The sequence below is a fragment of the Amblyomma maculatum genome, chromosome 7, assembly GCF_055883805.1.
Source record: "Amblyomma maculatum isolate TAMU_Amacu chromosome 7, ASM5588380v1, whole genome shotgun sequence".
Lineage (NCBI taxonomy): Eukaryota > Metazoa > Arthropoda > Arachnida > Ixodida > Ixodidae > Amblyomma > Amblyomma maculatum.
Window position 1 is genome coordinate 33,394,880 of NC_139350.1, and position 21,635 is coordinate 33,416,514.

The 21,635-nt window shown below is 48.2% G+C and overlaps 1 protein-coding gene across 1 annotated transcript in view; it reads left to right on the top strand.

Moving 5' to 3' along the window:
* Positions 1 to 21,635, top strand: part of LOC146182940 (uncharacterized) — an 82,663-nt gene that overhangs the window by 23,063 nt on the left and 37,965 nt on the right. Inside the window, exon 3 of the mRNA XM_084608302.1 lies at positions 10,884 to 11,739. Coding sequence (XP_084464428.1) covers positions 10,884 to 11,739 — 856 coding nt within the window. The remainder of the gene's footprint in view (positions 1 to 10,883; positions 11,740 to 21,635) is intronic.

The window sequence follows — 21,635 nt, forward strand, 5'->3', positions numbered from 1 at the left end:
CCGCGCCTTGTTTGCGCTTTGCTGCCTTGTCTAAAGTAACAGCCTTTCTTATGGCGGTGCTACACTCGCAACCTTGTTGTCGGGTGCGAGGTTTCACTCGTAAGGTAACCCCTCTAATCCTATGAGTGATCTGAAGCAGCGGTATTCACAACGTAAGCATCCAGGAACATGGGATTAAGATACACAATAATGTTATCGAGTTCTTACTTAGCTATATTCCTACACAGGCGGCTGATCGCGAGCAGTTGCGCGCAAAGGGCAGCCGTCAAAGTTGGTCGCCCGGGCGTACAAATCACTTGCTTGCCATCTCTATTCACATAGCAACCGAAGTAAGTTTCGCTCTCTTGAACTCGCGTGTTCCGCCAGGCTGTCATCATAATCAGCCTGACTATACCCACTGCAGGGCGAAGGCATCTCCCATATTTCACCAATTAACCCGGTTCTGTGCTAGCTGCATCCACTTGACCCCTGCGAACTTCTTAATCTCATCCGCCCACCTAACTTTCTGCCGCCCCCTGCTACGCTTTCCTTCCCTTGGAATCCAGTTTGTTACCCTCACTGACCATCGGTTATCCTCTCTTCGCACTACATGTCCTGCCCATGTCCATTTCTTCTTCTTAATTTCCACTAGAATGTCGGTAACTTCAGTTATTTCTCTGACCCCACTCTGCACGCTTTCTATCTCTTCATGTTACCCCTACCATTTTTCGTTCCATAGCCCTCTGGGTTGTCCTCAACTGACGTAGAACTCTCTTGGTTAGCCTCCATGTTTCAACCCCATATTGGAGTACAGGCGAGATGCAACTGTTGTATACTTTCTTCTTGAGTGATACCGGAAAGCTGCTAGTCAAAATCTGCGACTGCTTGCAAAATGCGCTCCATCCCAATCTTATCCTTCTTGTTATTTCCTTTTCATGGTCGGGATCTGTGGTTACTACCTGTCCTAAGTAGACATATTCTCCTACTACGTCCAGTATTTCCCTACCAAATGTAAACTGCTGTTCCTTCCCGAGGCTGTTGAACATTACCTTAGTCTTCTGCATATTGATTTTCAAGCCTACCCTTCTACTTTTCCTGTCTAGGTAATGAATCATTATTTGCAGTTCATCCCCCGGGTTGCTTAGCAAGGCAATGTCATCAGCAAATCGCAGATTACTGAGGTATTCTCCATCTACCCTTATCCCTAACTGCTACCATTCCAAGTCTCTGAATACTTCTTATAAACAAGCTGTGAATAGTACTGGGGAGATTGTGTCTCCTTGCCTAACACCTTTCTTTATGGAAATTTTGTTACTTTCTTTATGCAGAACTATGGTTGCTGTGCAGCCACTATATATATCTTCCAGCACTTTCACGTACGGCTCGTCTACCCCCCGATTTCGCAATGCCTGCATCACCGCCGAGGTTTCAACTGAGTCAAATGCTTTTTCGTAGTCAATGAATGCTATGTATAAGGGCTGGTTATATTCCGAGCATTTTTCTATCACCTGATTGATGGTATGGATATGATCGATAGCAGAGTACCGTTTCCGAAACCCTGCTTGATCCTTGCTTGATTGCTTTCTAAGATTTTCCTGATTCTATTAGCGATTACCTTAGTAAATACCTTATAAGTAACAGAGAGTAAGCTGACTGGTCTGTAATTTTTAAGGTCCTTAGAGTCCCCTTTCTTGTGAATGAGGATAATGTTTGCATTCTTCCATATTTTCGGTACCGTCGATGACAGCAGGCACTGCGTATACAGGGTGGCCAGTTTTTCTAGCACGACATCCCCCCCCCCCCCCCCCGTCCTTCAGCGAATCTGTAGTTATCTGGTCCTCTCCGGCTGATTTCCTCCATTTCATAGTTTCCAGTGCCTTCTTGACCTCGTCCTTCGTCACTGGTGGAACGTCTGACTGTTTTTCCGTACCGCCAATCTCATTACGGTCCTGACTACTTTGGCTACTGTAGAGATCTGTATAGAACTCCTCGGCTATTTTGACTATCTTGTCCATATTAAGTGACGACGTTGCCGGCCTTGTCCCTTATCGCATACGTCTGGTTTTTGCCTATGCCCAATTTCTTCTTTACCGCTTTAAGGCTTCCGCCATTCTTTACAGCATGCTCAATTTTCTCCATGTTATACTTCCTTAAATCGGCCACCTTTGCACTTATTGATTAGCTTTGATATCTCGGCCAATTCGATCTGGTCTGTTGTGTTGGAAGCTTCCATACTCTTGCGTTTCTTAATCAAATCGTTCGTCTACTTAGACAGCTGACCGGTATCCTCTCTAACTATCCTACCGCCTACTTCTACCGAGCACTCAGTAATGATATCTCTGAAATTTTTGTTCCTTGCCTCTAGGGTAATGTCGCCATCCTCAGTTAGAGCTGAATACCTATTCTGTGGCGAGATCCTGAACTCTTCTGCCCTCCCGCTCACCGCTTATTCGTTGATGGGTTTCTTTCTTACTAATCTGTTGCGTTCCTTCTTCAGATTTAGGCTAATTCGGGACCTGACCATCTTGTGGTCACTGCATCGCACTTTCCCGATTACCTCTACATCTTGCATAATGGCGGGGGTGGAACACATTATGAAGTCGATTTCATTTTTAGTCTCTCCGTTAGGACTTTTCCATGTCCATTTCCGGTTCTTCCGTTTGCTGAAGAAGGTATTCATGATTCGTAAGTTATTGCGCTCTGGAAACTCAATTAGTAGCTCCCCCCTACTATTCCTCGAACGAATGCCATAGTCACCTACTGCCTTGTCTCCTGCATGCTTTTTCCCTACCTTGGCATTGAAGTCGCCCATTCATTGAAGTCGCTCATTAGTACAGTATACTGCGTCTTTACTTTTCGCATTGCCGATTCTACATCTTCATAGAAGCTTTCAACTGCCTGGTCATCATAACTACATATAGGTGCATAGGCCTGTACAAACCTTCAGTTTATACCGCTTATTAAGCCTAATTACGATGCCTGCAACCCTCTCATTAATATTATAGAAGTCATCTATATTACCCGCTATATACTTATTGACAAGGAAACCTACTCCTAGTTGTCGCCTCTCTGGTAAACCTCGATAACACAGTACATGCCCATCCTTCAGTACAGTATATGCCTCATTCGGCCTCCTAACCTCACTAAGCCCTATGACATCCCATTTCATGCCCTCTAGTTCCTCTAACAGCACTGCTAAACTAGCTTCACTAGCTAGGGTTCTAGCATTAAACGTTGCCAGGGTCAGTTTCCAATGGCGGCCTGTCCAGCCATCTTATAGTTCCTTATATCTGCCACCTGGCACGTATTGATTAGCTTTGATATCTCGGCCAATTCTATCCGGTCTATTGGATTAGAAGCTTTCATACACTGGCGTTTCTGAATCAAACCTTTCGTTTCCTTAGACAGCTTATCGGTATCCTCTCTAACTATCCTACCACCTACTCCTGCAGCGCACTCAGTAATGATATCTCTGAAATTATTGTTCATTGCTTCTAGGGTAAAGTCGCCATCCTCGGTTAGAGCTGAATATTTATTCTGTAGCGAGATCCTGATCTCTTCTGCCCTCCCCCTCACCGCTAATTCGTTGATTGGTTTTTTTCTTACTAATCTGTTTCGTTCCTTCTTGAGATTTAGGCTAATACGGGACCTCACCATCCTGTGGTCACTGCATCGCCATTTCCAGATTACCTCTACATCTTACATAATGGCGGGGGTTGAACACAGTATGAGGTCTAATTTTTAGCCTCCCCGTTAGAACTTTTCTATGTCTATTTCCGGTTCTTCCGTTTGCTGAAGAAGGTATTCATGATTCTTAACTTAATACGCTCTGCAAACTCAACTAGCAACTCCCCCCTGCTCTTGCTAGAGCCAATGACATAGTCACCTACTGCCTGGCCTCCTGTCTGCTTTTTCTCTACGTTGGCATTGAGGTCGCCCATTAGTAGATATACTGAGTCTTTGCTTTTCGCATTGCCGATTCTACATTTTTGTAAAGCTTTCAACTGCCTGGTCATCATAACTACATGTAGGCGCATAGGCTTGTACACCCTTAAGTTTATACCGCTCATTAAGCTTAATTACGATGCCTGCCCCCTCTCATTAATACTGTAGAATTCATCCATATTATCCGCTATATACTTATTCACAAGGAAACCTACTCCTATTTCTTGCCTCTCCGGTAAACTTCGATAGCACAGTACATGTCCATCCTTCAGTACAGTATATGCCTCATTCGGCATCCTAACCTCACTGAGCCCTATGATATCCCATTAGTTCCTCTAAAAGCACTGCTAAACTAGAGTCACTAGCTAGGGTTCTAGCGTTAAATGTTGCCGGGGTCAGTTTCCAATGGCGGCCTGTCCAGGGGAGCCAAGCATTCTTAGCACTCCCTGCTGCGGCACAGGTCTGACCGCCGCCGTGGTCAGTTGCTTCGCAGCCGCTGATGACTGAGGGTCGGTGTTTTATTGAACTAATCATGAGAGGTTACGGCCAATAACTGCACCAGTGTGGGTGGGGAGGGAGTGCTTTGCCGGAGGTGTTCATCGGCATCAGGTCCCACCTTAAGCCTTTTTATGCAATTCTATCGACATGCGGATTTTTTTTAATCCGGTGGAGTATCGCGCGGCACCGGAATTTGAGCCCCGGTCCTCTTGCATGCCAGGCGGATGTTCTACCGCTGCGCCACCGCTGCGCCACCGCTGCACTCTTCCCTAATGCTCCTTTCTGAATCTTTTGACGTGTGATGTTTCATTTTTCAACATTGACTGCGCCGGTGTGCACCCAACATTTGTCCTTCAAGTCAAGTAGGCGGACGGGATATGAAAATTTAGAAATAAGAGATCTGTTGTCGCAGTACAGCACTAATTAGAAAATAAAGGAGAGGCATTTTTGTGCTTGCCGTTAGGGTGACGAGGATGATGAATTTAAAAGCTTTCCTCTCCCTCTCAGCATACAAGCAGTACCACCCGGAACGTGTATACAAATGTATACCCGCAAATAGCGTAGAGAGTCGCTGCTAAGCGCCAAAGATTGCGATAATGTCCCCCCCCCCTCTCCCGGGATTCTTGCCTTGATGAGCTGTAATCAAGGCCTATAAGTTGCAGTCGGTAAAAGGAAGAGGAAGGAAGTGTTGATTTAGCTACGGCTCAATTAACGGCGCTAATTAAGTTTCAGTGCTCTCTCTGCTCTACTCTCACACAAAGTCAGTACAGCTCCCGCGCACCAGGAGCCCTACCTGGTACCTGCAACTTTACCTGAAGAACAACCGTAGCATGGACACTCACTTGGCACGACGCTGATTAGTCCTCCCAACATGTAGACGAAAGCCAACCGTACATGCAAGGTCAACATGTCCGCGGGCCCCGTAGCTGTGTCGGCGGGTGGCCCGCTCACGCTAAGATGCTCGCGTACCATGAAATTCCTCAGGTCGTCGTGCGTGCTGGCTTCAGAAGACCAGCGCTGGAGGCAGGCAAAGAGCAGCGCGCTGGCCTTTTTCCGAGCGTCTTCTGGGGGCAGTGGGTTCTTCCGGATATTCAGGGACTCCACCAACACTACCTACGCGTGTGAATAAACAAATTATTAGGGGCATAGAAAGCAGGTTGAAACTTTAGACTGAAAATTGAATTGGGTAGTAATGGCAGCGTAAGTGTTTAAAGATTCAATAATTTTACGTTAATTTTAATGGAAGCGTTCCGTAAGCACAAAGTGGTAAGTCAACATTGTAAGCACGGCCTCAAAGTCTCTGCTGGTAGAAATTAAGTTTCGCCTTTAATACTGGGTCTGGTTTGTGCGACCACGTATTGCCGGCATAGAAAGGAACTATTATCTTTTTCTAGTACATCGTCAGCACCGAAGCAGGCTGCGTGAATGCTACGTTCAGCCAAAGACACAAAGGCAGTTTTCACAACATCAGCAGAAGATGGCTGCTGGCGTGAAGCAGGTGAGGATGAAAGCGGTAAAGGTTGAATAAAACACCCTAGAAATCCTTTTTATTTTGCGATTCAGGGCAATAAAATAATTTGTAGCTTCCGTACAAAATAGGTATGCGTTTCTTATTTAGATCATTGAATTTAGCCATCAACAAGCTGGTAAGCGATAATGGCAAAAGAAGCAATAAATATTTTTTTTTCTCGAAGCCGAATGAACTGCTTAAGCCCGCGTTTCTCATCAAAGCAGGCGACTGAGCAAAGGTCAATCCCATCGCAGCACACGATCTTCAATATTCAAAGGGCGTTCCTAAAACGAGCTCAGCGGTATGCCCAGGAAACACACCTTGGCGACACCCGAGTTCAAGCTTTCGAGAATGCTGCTGCTCGAGCCAGTGAGCCGCCCGCAGACGTGCTCTTCGAAGTTTTCGCATGGTTCCACGAGAGGATTGAGTAGTTTGTGAAGTGTCCTCGCAGCTTGCACGCAGGGGAAAGCGTAGCACACGGCGTTAGGCCAAGGCCCCGAAGACGGCGGCAACGGCAGCGGCAACTGTGAGGGATGATACGGCGTTGCTGCAGAGTGAGGCTGGTGCGCCAGAGTGGCGACTGCGAACGCCATAGACACACGGTACCGAGCACCGACAAAAATGCCTACCCATGAGCTCCATTCTAGCGTTCAAGGGCCATCGCATATCACACAGGTTGTTTTCATCCTACATTTTTCACGTGCATATAAGATAAGCGTAGAAAGCTGGCTACTTGAGACAGTTTGTTTATGACATTTAGTACTTTAAAATGCACGGACTAAATGATTGAATACCGACGAACAGTCATATAATGACGCTGAACTAAAAGCTATCGCCGTTAGCTGTTAGCTTAGGATCGACTGTATACATACACCTTTTCTTGTTTGCTTTTTTTGCTGGTTCAAAGCACATAAAAGTTACTTCGTTTCAAGTGGCTGTGAATTTTATCGTTTTTCTATGTGTTCTGAGGCGCAATCTGCCTATATAATGTTTAGGACTGGGAAGGATTTTGCACGTGCGAGAACAATAACTGTATGGTTTATACCAGTGTGAGATAATGTAGTTGCTGACGCAACTAAAAGGAGCAGGCTATTTTCGTCTAATTTCAGTTACCCTTGGCCTAACGGCAACCAGAAAACAAGCCCTATGCAAGATTGTAGTGAATCCTAGAGCTGGTGCATGGGCTCGGGCCGCCCCGAAAGCTCGGCCTGGCCCGCGGATGAGGATCAAGCTGCTCAGAAACCTACCGCGTTGGGCCGGACTAAGGCCTAGGTATACACGTCTCGGGCAGGCAGCGCCGCGTCAAAAACCCTCATCCCGAGCACATGAAATTTTTGCGAAGGTGCGAATATGGCTATGGCGCTCGAATGCAAAGCCTTTTTCCTAGCGACAGCTTTCACGTTCATTCCTAGTGTCGACCCGCCTTTCCTCCATGCCTCCTCGGCGTGAACGATTCTTTGCCAGCATGCTTGTGGGCTATCGAGTTTCGAGTTTCACATCTCCACTTCAGTAATACTGGCGAAGATGTTTGGATATCTGTTTCGAAATCTGCGCAACGCTTGTCGCCTATCAAGCGTCTGTGTTGTGGCTCGCTCCTGCCTCGACATGGCCTTGGTTGAAGCGGGACATAGCTCAAAGCATCCGTGGTGCTTAAGTTTCCTTTCATTTCTTGGTGAAGGAAATGCAGCGGCGGCGCCTCGCTGGATCAGTGAAAAGCACACGTGGAAGGCACACAGTGAGCCAGACGGGCTCACCGAGTACTTGGCCAGAGATCAAACTCATGTTTAGGTTTAGAGCTAACGCACTTTTGAAGGAGCAAACAAGTCACGTACCTACAACTTGATTTGCTTGCTAAGAACGTGTCAGTCATTCCAACCACAACTTAGAGCCCCGAAAGAAACTTCAACGATACCGGATTCCTCATCAAGCAGCGCCGCAATGGTCAAGCCTTCATTAGTACATAACGCGTTGCTTTTGCATAAAAAGTTAGGATAATTCCATGTATGTGCTGTGCCTATATACATTCTATAAAATTTTCGTCTTAAACGTGAGAACTCTTTCAAGGTGAACTCACCCTCCTAAAATAATTTTTCTGTATCATCACTTCAACTGCAGTTGCATGTCACACAGGGCCGGTACCAGGCTTTCAGTTAGAGCGCCGGGCAGGGCCGGGCTTAGGCAATTTTACTGTCGGGCAGGGCTGGGCGGGACTCGGGTCTGTAGCATAGGGTCCGGGCCGACAGTGGACTAATAAGAAATATTTTTTGGAGGCAGGTATACGTCGGCGCAAGAAAAAATAAATAGTCGGAATTTGGTCTTAAGAGAGGAGGTAGAGTGAGGGGAATAGAGCACTCCAAAAACTTAGAGGGTGTTCTGACGCTGACGTTGGTCCAGGATCACCCAGTAAAACAACCGGAGCTTGTTGGCGGTTCTGACTGCTACATGTGAACTAGCATTGTCGTGAAAGATTGCCGCGTTGTTCATACCGCGAATCCTCGGCGTTGACGCCTGAAGCAAGCCGCAGACGTGACAGTGTGGAACAATCACTATAATTGCATTGATGGTTGCACTTGTGGCATGAAATTCAGAAGGAATGGTCTGTGCGATCCCATAAGACCGCGTTAGCAGCCCTTCCAACAGATGGCATTGAACGGTCCTAGGCGAAACCGGATGCTTCCCCACCATGTTCTGCTGATGAGTCGATTTTGTCGTCAAATGCGGTATCCATTTTTGATTGTCTGTAACAATGCGGTCCAGAAAATGTTCACCCTCATCGGCTTAATTTGCAGATGATTAAGTGAAAGACTCATTCGCTTGCCCTTCGTTATGTCATCCAAGTATTCAGGCACCTACCGACATACCTTCCGGGACCTTAAGGAACCGTGATCTGCGTCCTAAACACTCTCATTCGGAATGCCAAGTTCCCAGGAAATCTCTTTTAGGTTCACACACCAATCTTCTTTCGCATTTGCATTTACGAGGAAAATATCTTCAGTCAGCTATGCGCGCGGCCTCCCCAAACGCTCGTTGTCGTGCCGCTGTTCACGGCCTTTTGCTTCTTCACAACACCACAACACCACAACACCACCACAGAAGGGTGAAATGCAGCAAAATTTTATCTTTTGAGATAATTGCCTTTGAAGTGGAAGAAAGAGATTTATTACAATATTGAACTTTAGAAATACATGACGACTCATTCTTTCAATTTTCACCAGGCAGGAAGCCACCGCCATTATCAATACTTCTTTTCTGTGCTAGATTCCTTGCTCTCCGAGCCACCTCAGTGACCAGTTGTGCAGCCTTCACCGAAAAGTATCGTCGCCGCAGGCCAGCTTCGTATAACCAATTGACTGTGAGCCATTGTGCAAAAACTCCTAACAATCTCAAATGTCAGCTCGAGTCATGTTGCTCGATGCAGCCTGTTTGAATGTCTCACACCGGTGCTCTGAGAAGGATTTCACACACTGCAGAAAGAAAGTGCAATCAAGATACTTGTCGTGCAGCGTCTCCAACCAACTGCAACTCCCCACCGCATGCATTGCACTCACAGCTTTCGGCTATAGTGGACGAGAAAATATCAGTGAGGCCACCGCAAGGGAAGCTAACAACTGCTTTTACAGTCTGCAAGTGTTCTGCCGAGAGTGAAAGCTTCGATCCAGACGCGCGCGATGACCACGGAGTCCACCGTTGGATTCCGTTGCGGAGATTCAACGTCGTTACTGATCGAAGGATGCCGGTTCCCGTGGAAGCGTCGTTTTCTGAACCATTTCTTTTTCTTCGTGGTTGGATGATCGTTACATATCCAGCGTGAAAATAAAAACATTGTGCATTGCCCGCAAAAACACGTGGAAGCACGAGCAACATACCGCGCTTCGCGAGTAATGCGGCTGCGCCTAAAGATAAGCTAGCTACTTTTCACTGTTTTGAGATGAATGATGGCCATCCTGCTAAACGCGAACAGGCGATGAAAAAGTTGCTTTTTTTTCAGGTTAGGAAAAGCACAGAGCCTGAATTGGTGTCAAAGCGGAGCGTGGCTGGGTACCGTTACAGTTTCAAAAAATTCCGATTTCTGGGTAAATATTTTTATGTGGGTGTAAATAAAACATAAACTATGCTAAGGATAGAATAGGGATTTCAAATTAGAGACAACAAAACATTAATTTTTTTCTAGGATAATAGGAAGAGCAACCTTGCCTGAGTCCTCACCGTCGTAATAAAACAAGTTAGGTGTGGTTTGTCTAATGGCCATCCCGAGTGAATTGAGGAAGCAGCGAATTATGCAGATTTGCTCGCCTAAGGCGATCAGCCTCTTCTCAGCTCAACTTCTCCATAGCTGACTGCGCCGGTACCGGCGCGGTGCCACATATATACGCCTCGCGCATGCGAAGTGGCTCCGACGTATCGGAAGAACAATGACGTCACTGCGAATCCGCGGCGCGGCGAACGCGTAGGCGGCAGCACCTCTGAGTCACCGCGCCACGGAGGAGTCGATGGTAGCCCCGTTTGTCACAACCGAGCTTCGCGCTATGCTCTGCCGCAGCTCTCTGAGTGAGTGGAGTGTTATTTTTTCTTTTGCGGAATGACTGGGTCTAATATCTATCATTATTTTTAAACAGGCGTAGACCGAAGTGCACACGAAATAAATTAATAGTTGTGTAAAGAGGAAGTTCAGATTAAGTGGGCAGATTGCCGAGAGAGAGGAAAAGGAAGTGATTTTGCAGACCAGCTGACTGCAAGTTAGGCCACCCCCGCTCGGTCCTGCTCGCTACCAGTGCCCGCTACCAGCGCCTGGATCCCCGCTTAACACTTGGTGGAGGTCGCGGGAATTCTCTTCTATTTCCTCGCCCTGGAGCTCCGCAGCAACCGAATTCCTACCTCAATGACTGACTCCAGCACTAACACCACCGGCCCCGCTACCTCGGCCCCTTCTATTCCATGCTCCGGGGTGCAGGACCGGCGGGTCCTGCTTCGCCAGAAGGACCCGCCGGTCTTCAGCGGTACCGACGATCAGGACGTGGAGGACTGGCTTTCGTCGTATGAACGTGTGAGCACCCACAATAAGTGGGATGACATCTCGAAGCTTAACAACGTAATATTCTACCTCACACAAGTCGCAAAGTTGTGGTTCACAAATCACGAGGCAGACATTACAACTTGGGCCTCGTTCAGATCTCGCTTTGTGGACGTCTTCGGTCGCCCTGCGGTCCGCAAGCTTCGCGCCGAACACCGTCTGCGCGAGCGGGTACAGCAGAAAGGAGAAACCTTCACTAGCTACATCGAAGGCGTTTTAGTTTTGTGCCATCGTGTAAATGCCTCGATGACTGAAGCTCAGAAGATTCGCCACATCATGATGGGCATACATGAAGGCGTATTCAACATTCTCATGGCCAAAGAGCCCCGCACGGTAAGTGACGTTGTCACAATGTGTCAAAGCTACGACGACCTTCGTCGCCAACGCATCGTCCCTCGACAACCTGAAGGCACGATCGCGGCTATGTCCGATGGCACTGTCAGCTCCGCACTTATTCAAGAAATTAAAGACTTCGTACGGGAAGAAGTTGCCCGGCAATTATCATTAATTTCAAACGTTCCGCAATCCAGCTCACACCTCGCTTCGAACATACGCCAGGTTATTCAGGAACAAGTTGCCGAAGCACTTCCGCCCACTCGACAACCAACTCTTCATGCCCCTCCACTGACGGCTCCGCTCATTCATGCCGACGCTGTACCGACGCCCGCACACACTTCACTGTCGTATGCTAAGGTCGCCGCAAGACCACCACCTCCTACGCCTTTTGCATCGTATGGTTCGCCTCAGTGGGCATTTTTCACTGAGTGTTGTGCGCCACCTATTCTACACCCTTGGCGCACATCTGACAATCGACCGATTTGCTTTGCATGTGGTCTCCCTGGCGATGTTGCACGCTTGTGCCGCCGTCACCCGTCACCGTACGCTTCCGATCAAAGTCCGGTCAACTACGCGCAGTCGCCGTCCCCTCTCCGTGCGCCCCCTCAGCCCTCGTCCCACTTTGACCACTTCTCGCATGAGAACCGCTCAATCTCTCCGCGCGTTGCTCTCCGTCGCCGATGCGTCGCCGTTGTACCTCGCCAATGCCGGAAAACCACTAGACGCAGTTCCGCAGGCAAGAACTGCGCTTTCGTCGAACCGTGAAAGTCCTGCTTCGCCACCGAACAATTTAATCGAAGTTACCATCGAAAATGTTTGTGCTCTTGCGCTTGTAGATACTGGTGCTGCTGTGTAGGTTATGGACGTTAGACTGTGCCGCTTGTTACGAAAAGTTGTTCTGCCGTATTCTGGGGTTTCTTTGCGCACCACCACTGCTGAGCACATCAAACCGCTCGGTACCTGCACGGCTCGAGTCACCATTCAGGACATTCTCTACGTCATCAGTTTTATCGTTCTTCGTGACTGCACTCATGACATTATTTTAGGGTGGGACTTCTTGTGTCGCAATCGCGCCGTAATTTATTGCGCTCGTGCCGAAGTAGAACTTTCTCCGCTGTGCACCTAACCGACCGCCGTTAACGTTCTTGGGGAAGCCAAATGGCACGTTGCGGATGCTACTGATATCCCGCCTTTATCTGCCGCTGTTGTGCCTATAAACTGTGCCTCTCTTCATGACTGTACAGTGCTCTTAACCCCATCTTCCCTTTTCGTCGCACGACGCTGTCTTCCCCTACCCTTCGCCGTACTTAGTATACGAAGCGGCCTCACCGAACTAGCCATTACTAATGATTAGTTCTATCCACAGACGTTGCAATGTGGCGAGTGCGTTGGGCCTGCTGACCCTGTTCCATCAGAAAATTTTGCTACCGTCCCGCCGCTTCTCTCCGCTTGTGCCGACACAATCTCCGACACCATAACTGCCCTTAGCTCACCTCGTTCCTCGTCTCCTTCATCGCCTCTTGCTGCCTTTGACAAAGCCATCGACAGTGCTCTCGCTGCAGATCAACGCGCCAAGCTCTTCGACTTGCTGAACAGATTCCGAAATTCCTTTGACATCCAGCAGTCATCCTTGGTTCGGACATCAACTGTTGCCCACCACATCTATACTGGTACGCACGCCCGGTTACGCCAACGTCCTTATCGTGTATCGGCCTCAGAGCGCCGCATTATTGATGAGCAACTCGATGAGATGCTCAGTAGAGGTGTTATTCAGCCTTCCAGTAGCCCTTGGGCGTCCCCGGTCGTTTTAGTCAAGACGAAAGACGGGTCTATTCGATTCTGTGTGGACTACCGCCACCTTAATGCGATCACACGAAAGGACGTCAGTCCGCTACCATGCATAGACGACGCGCTGGACACTTTGCATGGAGCGGAATTTTTCTCTTCAATCGTTTTACGATCTGTCTACTGGAAAGTTCCAATGGCTGAAGACGATCGCCCCAAGACAGCTTTTGTCACTCCCGACGGGCTCTATGAGTTCAACGTCATGCCGTTTGGCCTGTGTAAAGCGCCCGCCACCGTTGAACGCATGATGGACAATATTCTCCGCGGTTTGAAGTGGCACACATGTCTCTGCTACTTGGATGACAACGTCGTATTTTCACCCGACTTCGCGACCCACCTAACTCGTCTTGAAACTGTCTTGCAATGCTTTAGCGACGCTGCTCTGCAGCTCAATCTGAAAAAGTGCCATTTCACCGCTCGCCAACTTACTATTTTGGGGCATTCAGTGCCCAAGGATGCATCCTTCCTGATCCATCTCAACTCCGCGCTGTCGCTGAGTTCCCGAAGCCAACATCTATCAAGCAACTACGCAGCTTCATAGGCTTATGCTCATATTTTAGGCGTTTCGTTCAGAACTTTGCAACCATCATTGCTCCTCTGACGCGACTTCTCAGCGCCACAAAGATCTTTCTGTCTGGTCGCCGGCTTGCGATACTGCTTTTACGAAATTGCGCACGATACTTACCTCACCCCCATTGCGCCATTTTGATCCGGCTGCTCCTACCGGAGTGCACACCGATGCCAGCGACGCCGGCCTCGGCGCTGTTCTTGCCCAACAAAAACCCAGCGTTGATGAATACGTTGTGGCGTACGCAAGTCGAACCCTGACCAAGGCCGAGATCAACTATTCGGTGACAGAAAATGAATGCTTGGCAATTGTTTGGGCGCTTCAGAAATTTCCGCCATACTTGTATGGGCGCGCATTTTATGTTGTTACGGACCACCTCCCTTTATGTTGCTTGTCTTCACTAAAAGACCCCACCGGCCGTCTCGCCCGCTGGTCGCTCTGACTACAAGAGTACGATATCCGAGTCATCTATCGTACAGGGCGAAAGCACTCCGATGCAGAACTTTATCTCGCTCGCCAATGTCGCCTGACGCTCCGTTGTCCCCTACCTCCAGCTCCGTCTTGTCTTCCTTGTCCATCGACGACATGCCATCAGAACAACGCAAATATCCGTGGCTTACATCACTAATCGATCTTCTTACGGACTCGTCACTTTCACCGGCTCCTCGCGCCCTTCGTCGTCAAGCGCAGCATTTCGCCCTTCGTGAGTCTTCTCTATCGACGCAACTATATGCCAGATGGTCGTAAGTAGCTGCTCGTCGTACCTCGTCACCTCCGAAGTGATATCTGCGCACCTTACCATAACGATCCGCAATGTGGCCATGTGGGTGTATTTAAGACTTATGAACGGTTGCGACAGCGCTTTTACTGGCGCGGTATGTATACCTTCGTCAGTATGTGCGTTCGTGCATCGATTGCCAACGTCGAAAGCCGCCTCCTCTCCATCAGCCAGCTCCACAACAGCACCTTCTGTGCCCATACCGACCATTCGATCGTGTTGGCATCGATTTGTATAGACCTCTGCCATACACACCTGCAGGAAATCGTTGGATAATCGTGGCCGACGATCACCTCACTCGCTATGCTGAGACAGCAGCACTTCAGGATGCCACCGGACCCACTATCGCGTCATTTCTTCTTCATAATTTCATTCTGCGACACGGGGCCCCCCGTGAACTTCGAAGTGATCTAGGCAAATCTTTCCTATCCGAGGTTGTCGGAGCGCTCCTACGCGAATGTCAAACCATCCACCGGACAGCCAGCGCGTACCACCCTCAAACCAACGGACTGACAGAGCGCTTCAATCGCAAACTAGGTGACATGATGTCCAAGTAAATCGCCTCCGATCACTCCAATTGGGACAATATTCTCCCATTTATAACCTATGCCTACAATACCGCTGTTCAAGCAACTACCGGATTCTCGCCATTTTTTCTGCTGTACGGGCGTGAACATTCGTCTCCACTCGACACCATCCTTCCCTACCGTCCTGATATCTCAGAGTATACATCGCTTTCAGCAGCTGCCAGGCACGCTGAAGAATGTCGCAAACTGGCTCGCTCACTCACATCGGACGAGCAAGCCCAGGAACAAGCGCACAGCGACAGCATCCACTCTGCCACCAATTTTCTCCCGGTGCTCACGTGTGGCTCTGGGTCCCATCGACACCACCCGGTCTGACCAGCAATGGACAATCGCTATACTGCCAACCTTCTCGAATTCATAAGCACAACTGGACTGCACTCCTTCTTTTAACTTTCTATCTCCTGCATCCCATTCCCCCTTTCTCAACTTATGCCTTGTGGCAAACTCTTCGAAAAAAAAAACTACCACGGACCCTATCTTGTGCTCCAACAGACTTCTTCCGTAAATTACCTAGTTGAACCGCTAGCCGCTTCCACCGACCTTCGCCGCCGTGGGCGTGAGATTGCTCACGTCGACCGTTTGAAGCCTTACTACGATCCCGCATTCCTTTCGTCTCCTTGAGTCGCCAGGATGGCTCCTCTTTTCTGCGGGGGCCAGATTGTAAAAAGGAAGTACAGATTAAGTGGGCAGATTGCCGAGAGAGAGGAAGAGGAAGTGATTTTGCAGACCAGCTGACTGCAAGTTAGGCCACCCCCGCTACGGTCCTGCTCGCTACCAGTGCCTGGATCCCCGCTTAACAGTTGCAATGATAACGCGCAACTCAACTGACTAGATAAGCGCCACACAAGAGCACTTCAATGCGCGTTATCCCAATTAGTGCGTTAGCGGGCGCTGACGGGAGGTAGCACTATGGCATGTGTTAGCACAAAATGGCAATACAGACGTCGAAACGATTGCCAGAAACTAATCGAGAAAAGCTGAACATCCTGATTGGGACCAAAAAGGGAAGTAGCCTGAAGCGGTGGCCTTAGAGCACCTGAAGTGACCCGCGTGAAGAACGCCGGCCACGCACTGAAGTACGAGCAAGTGTCGCCAGCACGGATAGAGTCGCGACCGCAGTTGACTCCACGACAGCTACCACGTATATAAAGACCCATTGATGTAACAGAGACAGCGAGTGATGTTGAAGAAAGTGACCAGTTCAGAAGTGTCCACTTTCTGGCCGCTGTGCAAATATATTAGATTGTGTGGGGAGGGGAAGAATTACTCAAGAGCTTCTCACGAATTTATGGTGGGATAGCAGTGCTGCAAATGCAATGTGGTCGGTTGAGTAACGAGGATCTGTTTAAACAGCTTTAATGCCTGATCTTTAAGACGATATGCATGGCTATTGGTACACTCGTTGGGTTGCGCGCCCTCAAGAAAGGAGACAGTTTGTGTTATGATTGCCTTAGATTTTCAGCACTGTGGGATCTAACCACCTGTGCTTCCCGGTATGTTGCCAAAGACCTGTCTGCTGATGCATGCTGTGTAGGGAGTGACACAAATTAATGGCCTGTATTCTCGCGAGTTTAGTGCCTTTGTATGCGACAGTCTGAGAACGGTCAGGCATTGTAGTTGTAACGTGCATATGTGAGAGGACATCATGCTCAGAAGAATGAGAAGGTTAACACAGTGCGCACCTCGGTGACCCCTGGGCTGTCGTTTCCCTTGCCGGGACGTGGCGACGAAACTGCCTTGATCGGTGCCTGGTAAACCAAAGTGATGAGTACGATGCCGAGCCCGCCCCCGAAGGCGAGACCTCCTAGCCATGACAGGGCGAAGATTATGCTTTTTCGCTCACTCTCGCCGCCCCCTTTCGACGTTCCTTCGTTCCACGCCTGGAAATTTCGTGAAAAAGCATAACTGTCAGGGTTCTGTTTTCTGGCTCACCTGATCGGGCAGCTTGCTGCGGTGGCCAGACGTGCAAGCATGAATGGAACGGCATTCGGTGAATATTGTGCCCCGCATTTCGCACTAACATTCATAAAAGTAACGCTAGTTTAATATAGACAACGTGTCCATCATTGTCACCGTAGAAGGTTTTAAAGGCAACTGCGACGTGTACTTGCTATCGAATATTGGTGTTGACGCGCTTGAGTCATAACTAGAAGGAGGTGTTTAAGAGAGAGGGTTTTCAGCGACATGACCGCTGGTCGAACTGATGGGGATGTAGAGCTGGGGTTATAGAGTGATCTATAGTAGCTCTTCAGCTCGAAGACAAAAACTTCGGCACTCCTCTTTATTCTTGCATCTCTCATATCTAAACTAGAAAGTGAAGACACGAGATTCACGAATATACGGAAATAACAAATTAGTATTCTTACTTTGTGTACCTTGATTTACATGCTCAATTAGAGTGGTGTAGCGACTATCAGGGTAGTGGCATGGGATTTTTCGAAGTCATGCCACCAAAGAAATTGCATGCTTACCACGCGCCGCTTATTCCTGCGATCGCAATGCCACCATCTCTCCATGGAGGGCAGGGCCCATATCACCAAACAATTTGCACACACCACCGTAGTACGCCATGGTGTACGCGGTACATGCGCACAGGTCATGATAGTGGTAGCCCTGCCCTCCCTCGCATCGTTTTACGTGTTTCCTTTTATTAACTTCTATTTGGGCGTGCAACCGCCGTAACGCTAGATCGAAGAAAGCAGCGTTTACAACTGTCGCTTTAAAACACCTTGTTTTCGGCGCCCAACTTGGAAGAATCAGAAGGAGTGTGAACGCGTTCGAGGCCGAAGGTGAATAGCGCGCTGCGCAGCAGGGTGCGTGCTTTTCATGCTGCTGCACGGGGTCGGTGTGGCCCGTAAGCCTAGGCAAGGCGGTCCTGAAAATTTGCTGCCTTGGCGGGTCTGATCCGGGCTCGGGATTGAACTGGTGGGACCGGCGTGAGCTCGGGCCCACACATACAAGACCAGCCTGGGACGTTTGGTTCATGATTACGCGGTGATGTGCACTTGAGGCTTTCTTGCAGCAGCATAGTATTTTGGTGTGCAACTAAAGTACACCGCTTATTTGCATGTTTTTGGTATCTGTTTTAGTTCTATTTTCTCCGAATATTGAAAATTGCGAATAATATTTTTATTTTGCGTTGTTGACCTGACCGCTACAAAAACGAAAAAAAGTTGTCTAAGCCAGGTTAGGGCGTGATTAAACACAGGCTTAAGATGGCGGCTAAGTGGCGATGATTGCTTCGTGCTGACACTCACTACACTTACTACATTTCGCACTTTTTCGCTCCAGCGCGACCCTCTTAGTAAGAACTTCTTATGGGAGAACGGTTCTGAGAGTTGATAGCCCCTTCGGCGTGGTCAACATCACTGATCTCTTTGTTGGGAGACAGGAACCAATCCTGATGGCGTAATTACCCCTGTTGCCAGACTTTACTACGAATGCTGCCAGACCGTCACCTGCATTGGGCGTCCAAAGTTATTGCCAAGTGCGATAGACACACTCTGTTGTTCCTGATCCTCGCAGCGCTGCCTGAACGTTCTAGTTTTTCTTCCTGTCCGCTCACCTTCTATTTTACTCGGTAGCCGGCCGGCCTGCGTCGCGTTTTCCGGCTGGCATTAAATAGAACAAGCTAGTTTCTAGATGGATGCAGGTACGGCTGCAAATATCGCCTACAATACTCTGTTAAGCTTCTGGAGTTCTCGACGGTAGCGAATTTTGGTGAGACAATTCTCTTCCATTCCTACCCTGACAGCGCCGGTGGCCGTCACACCTGTCTTTTTAATTGGCCTGTGCATAACATCACTTGGCTTGTGTATAACCTCAATGAGGAAATGAACCAAGCCTCCGCGTTACTAAATTCGGCTAATCGCGAAAACAGACTAAGACGTTGTCGATGCCAGTCTTCTCCACCACATGTCTACGCCTGTCCGGCCCAGTTGCGACCACAGGAAATGCGACGCCTGTCGATCCACCTCTGCGCTTTGTGTGATTCTGTGAGGTAAAAGTGGACAAATTCTGTGAAATTGCTCATACAGGAGACAATATCTTGACCGATGGATGAACCAAAAAGGCTCTCTGGTGTTGCAAAAAAACGCACGGTACACTGACGCCGCCCAGCGACGGCTACTTGTGAGTGGCATGCAATATCAGATTTAATTCAACAAAGCTACATGCTCCTGGGATGTCATTAGGGAGGAATTACTATTAATTTATACCACGAGAAGTTCTACAGTATGCAATTACGTCTCACAGAGATCGGTATTTTTGCATTCATCTGGCGAGAAAAATATGGCCTTGGCCGCGACTCAATCTCGCGTTTACTGGCTCAAACGCCTGACATCGTAACCACCGAGCCCCGTTAAATGGTGTTGTGAGAATGGCTGCGTGGGAATTTTCGACTACCAGGCTTAGTGTGCCAGGACGGCCCAAATTCCTAGCTCGGAACAATTCTTTTATAAGCATTCTCACGTTTATTACTAACGCACAGCTACAAATCTCTAATGGCCTTCAGTCACATATACACCTACTATTTACTGGAAATCAGCAATTATATGACACGTAGGTAACTTATTTCACTTATTTTCGTATATTCGGCACCACGAAGCTGTGTAGTGCGAAGAATTACTTAATATTTAAGTTAAGAAATGGCGATTTTAAATGTCAAATACAGTCATCCCTCAAACACACGTACAACATAACGCTGCGATAGGCAAGGCGATCTTATAGAACGTAAAGTGCATTGGATATTTATTTCCGCTTATAAAAAAAAATTGGTGAATACATACGTCTTTTTTCAGTAGATAAGAACCTCCGAACACTGATATACAAAACTTCCTTTTGGGCTCTCCTTTAAGCGCCCTTAATACGGAATGCGTCTAGTGTAATGGCTACCGGTTAAGCTGTCGTGTTTCACATAAATTCTGCCATCTTCATAGCAACAGTGACCACTAAAGCTAATTTAGCTTACCTGATTGGCTTCTCCGGTTCGCCTTGATTCCGGTGAAACATCGCCTGTCAGCATCTTCTTCTTTCACTTCACTTGTTATGAGAGCTTAGAGTATGCTGCTGGGAATAGCTCACCTGAGCGGTTCTTTTCCACCCCAGTGTCTCCTTGTTTACAATAAACACGTGTAATTACAGTTAATCATAGCATATCTGGTTATAAACGAAAATCTTTTGAACAATGGTAGAGTGACATGAAAGACAAAAACGTTGGCGTGCATGAACACCCGCGCAGAAGATAGAAAGGGTCGGATAGAGACCTCAAAGTTTCAACATTTTCTCACTCATCTCACTCCTTATTTTCGCATTTTAAACAGCGCTTTTCCATCATGTCAACTAGATGAGTGAGCGTTAATTGTGAGGTGCCTCTGGTTTACGGAACCATATTGGTTTGGGGGGGGGGGGGGGGGGCTCTGTGACGGCCACTGCCAGAAGTCGGCTGTCTCTGAACACGGAGTTGTTGATTAAATTTCACACCTTTCGGGTTTACACAATGCGAATTATATCAATTAAAATTATAAAGGTATTTATTTGTATCAAGTACCAATCCATTAATCCATTATCTCCACATTCATCGATCCCGGATCCCTAATCCCCTATTACCAATAATTATTACCGATTACCTGTCCACCACCGCACGACCGCATTGAAAAGCCGCGCAACAGGCCGCACCGGTTTTGATCGGAACGTGAGACTTCGGTACACTCCTTAACTTTTGCCTACTCCAGAAATTGACTTGCCATCGCTATAATTTCGGTGGCGTGCACCCGAAATTGTCTTTGCCCAAATTCGAATTTGCGGTGATTCGAGTTCAGAATCGACATGGCCCATCCCTAAAGAAAGTTCGGGAAATTAAATGTGGGCGAACAGTGGAGATACTACGTTGATTGGTGAAAACGAAATTTCTCTCATTTTATTCCACGTTTAGGGAAAGCAGATGATGCAAGTAGGTTTCCTAATTACAGAAGTTACTTCTGTCCAAACTGAGCAACTCAAATAACTCAAGCATACAATGAAGTTGAAAACAAATCCAAAGCATCCTAGAAAAAGTAACTGACGACTCTTAAGTCTCGCCTCAAGGGTGAAACATCACTCTGCTTCTGTTCTATGTAACAAGAGAGCTCGTTAATCCGCTCACGGCTAAGTGCAGCGGAGCAACTGCCGACTGTGGCCTATCACATCCTCACGCCCCTAACAAGACCAGTGCCGACTGCGACGACGGGGACAACGACGCCGGCTGTTTCTTCTGACAATCTCTTTACTCTAAAAGCAATTAAGCGCATTCGAGTAGCATAGCCGTTCATCCATGCTCTCGGCGAGTCCTCCGACAGTGACCTCAACAGTGACCATCAGTTCGATAGCTTTCATGGAAATTGTTCGATACGACGGCTCAACAGGGTCAGAAAACTGAATAAGCCCAAAAACTGCCTTACAGAGGATGACGCGCAGGTTTTTCCCGGGGAGAGCATCCTGCCCGGAGCCCGTCGCTGTCGGCAGTGTCTATATTACTGCTG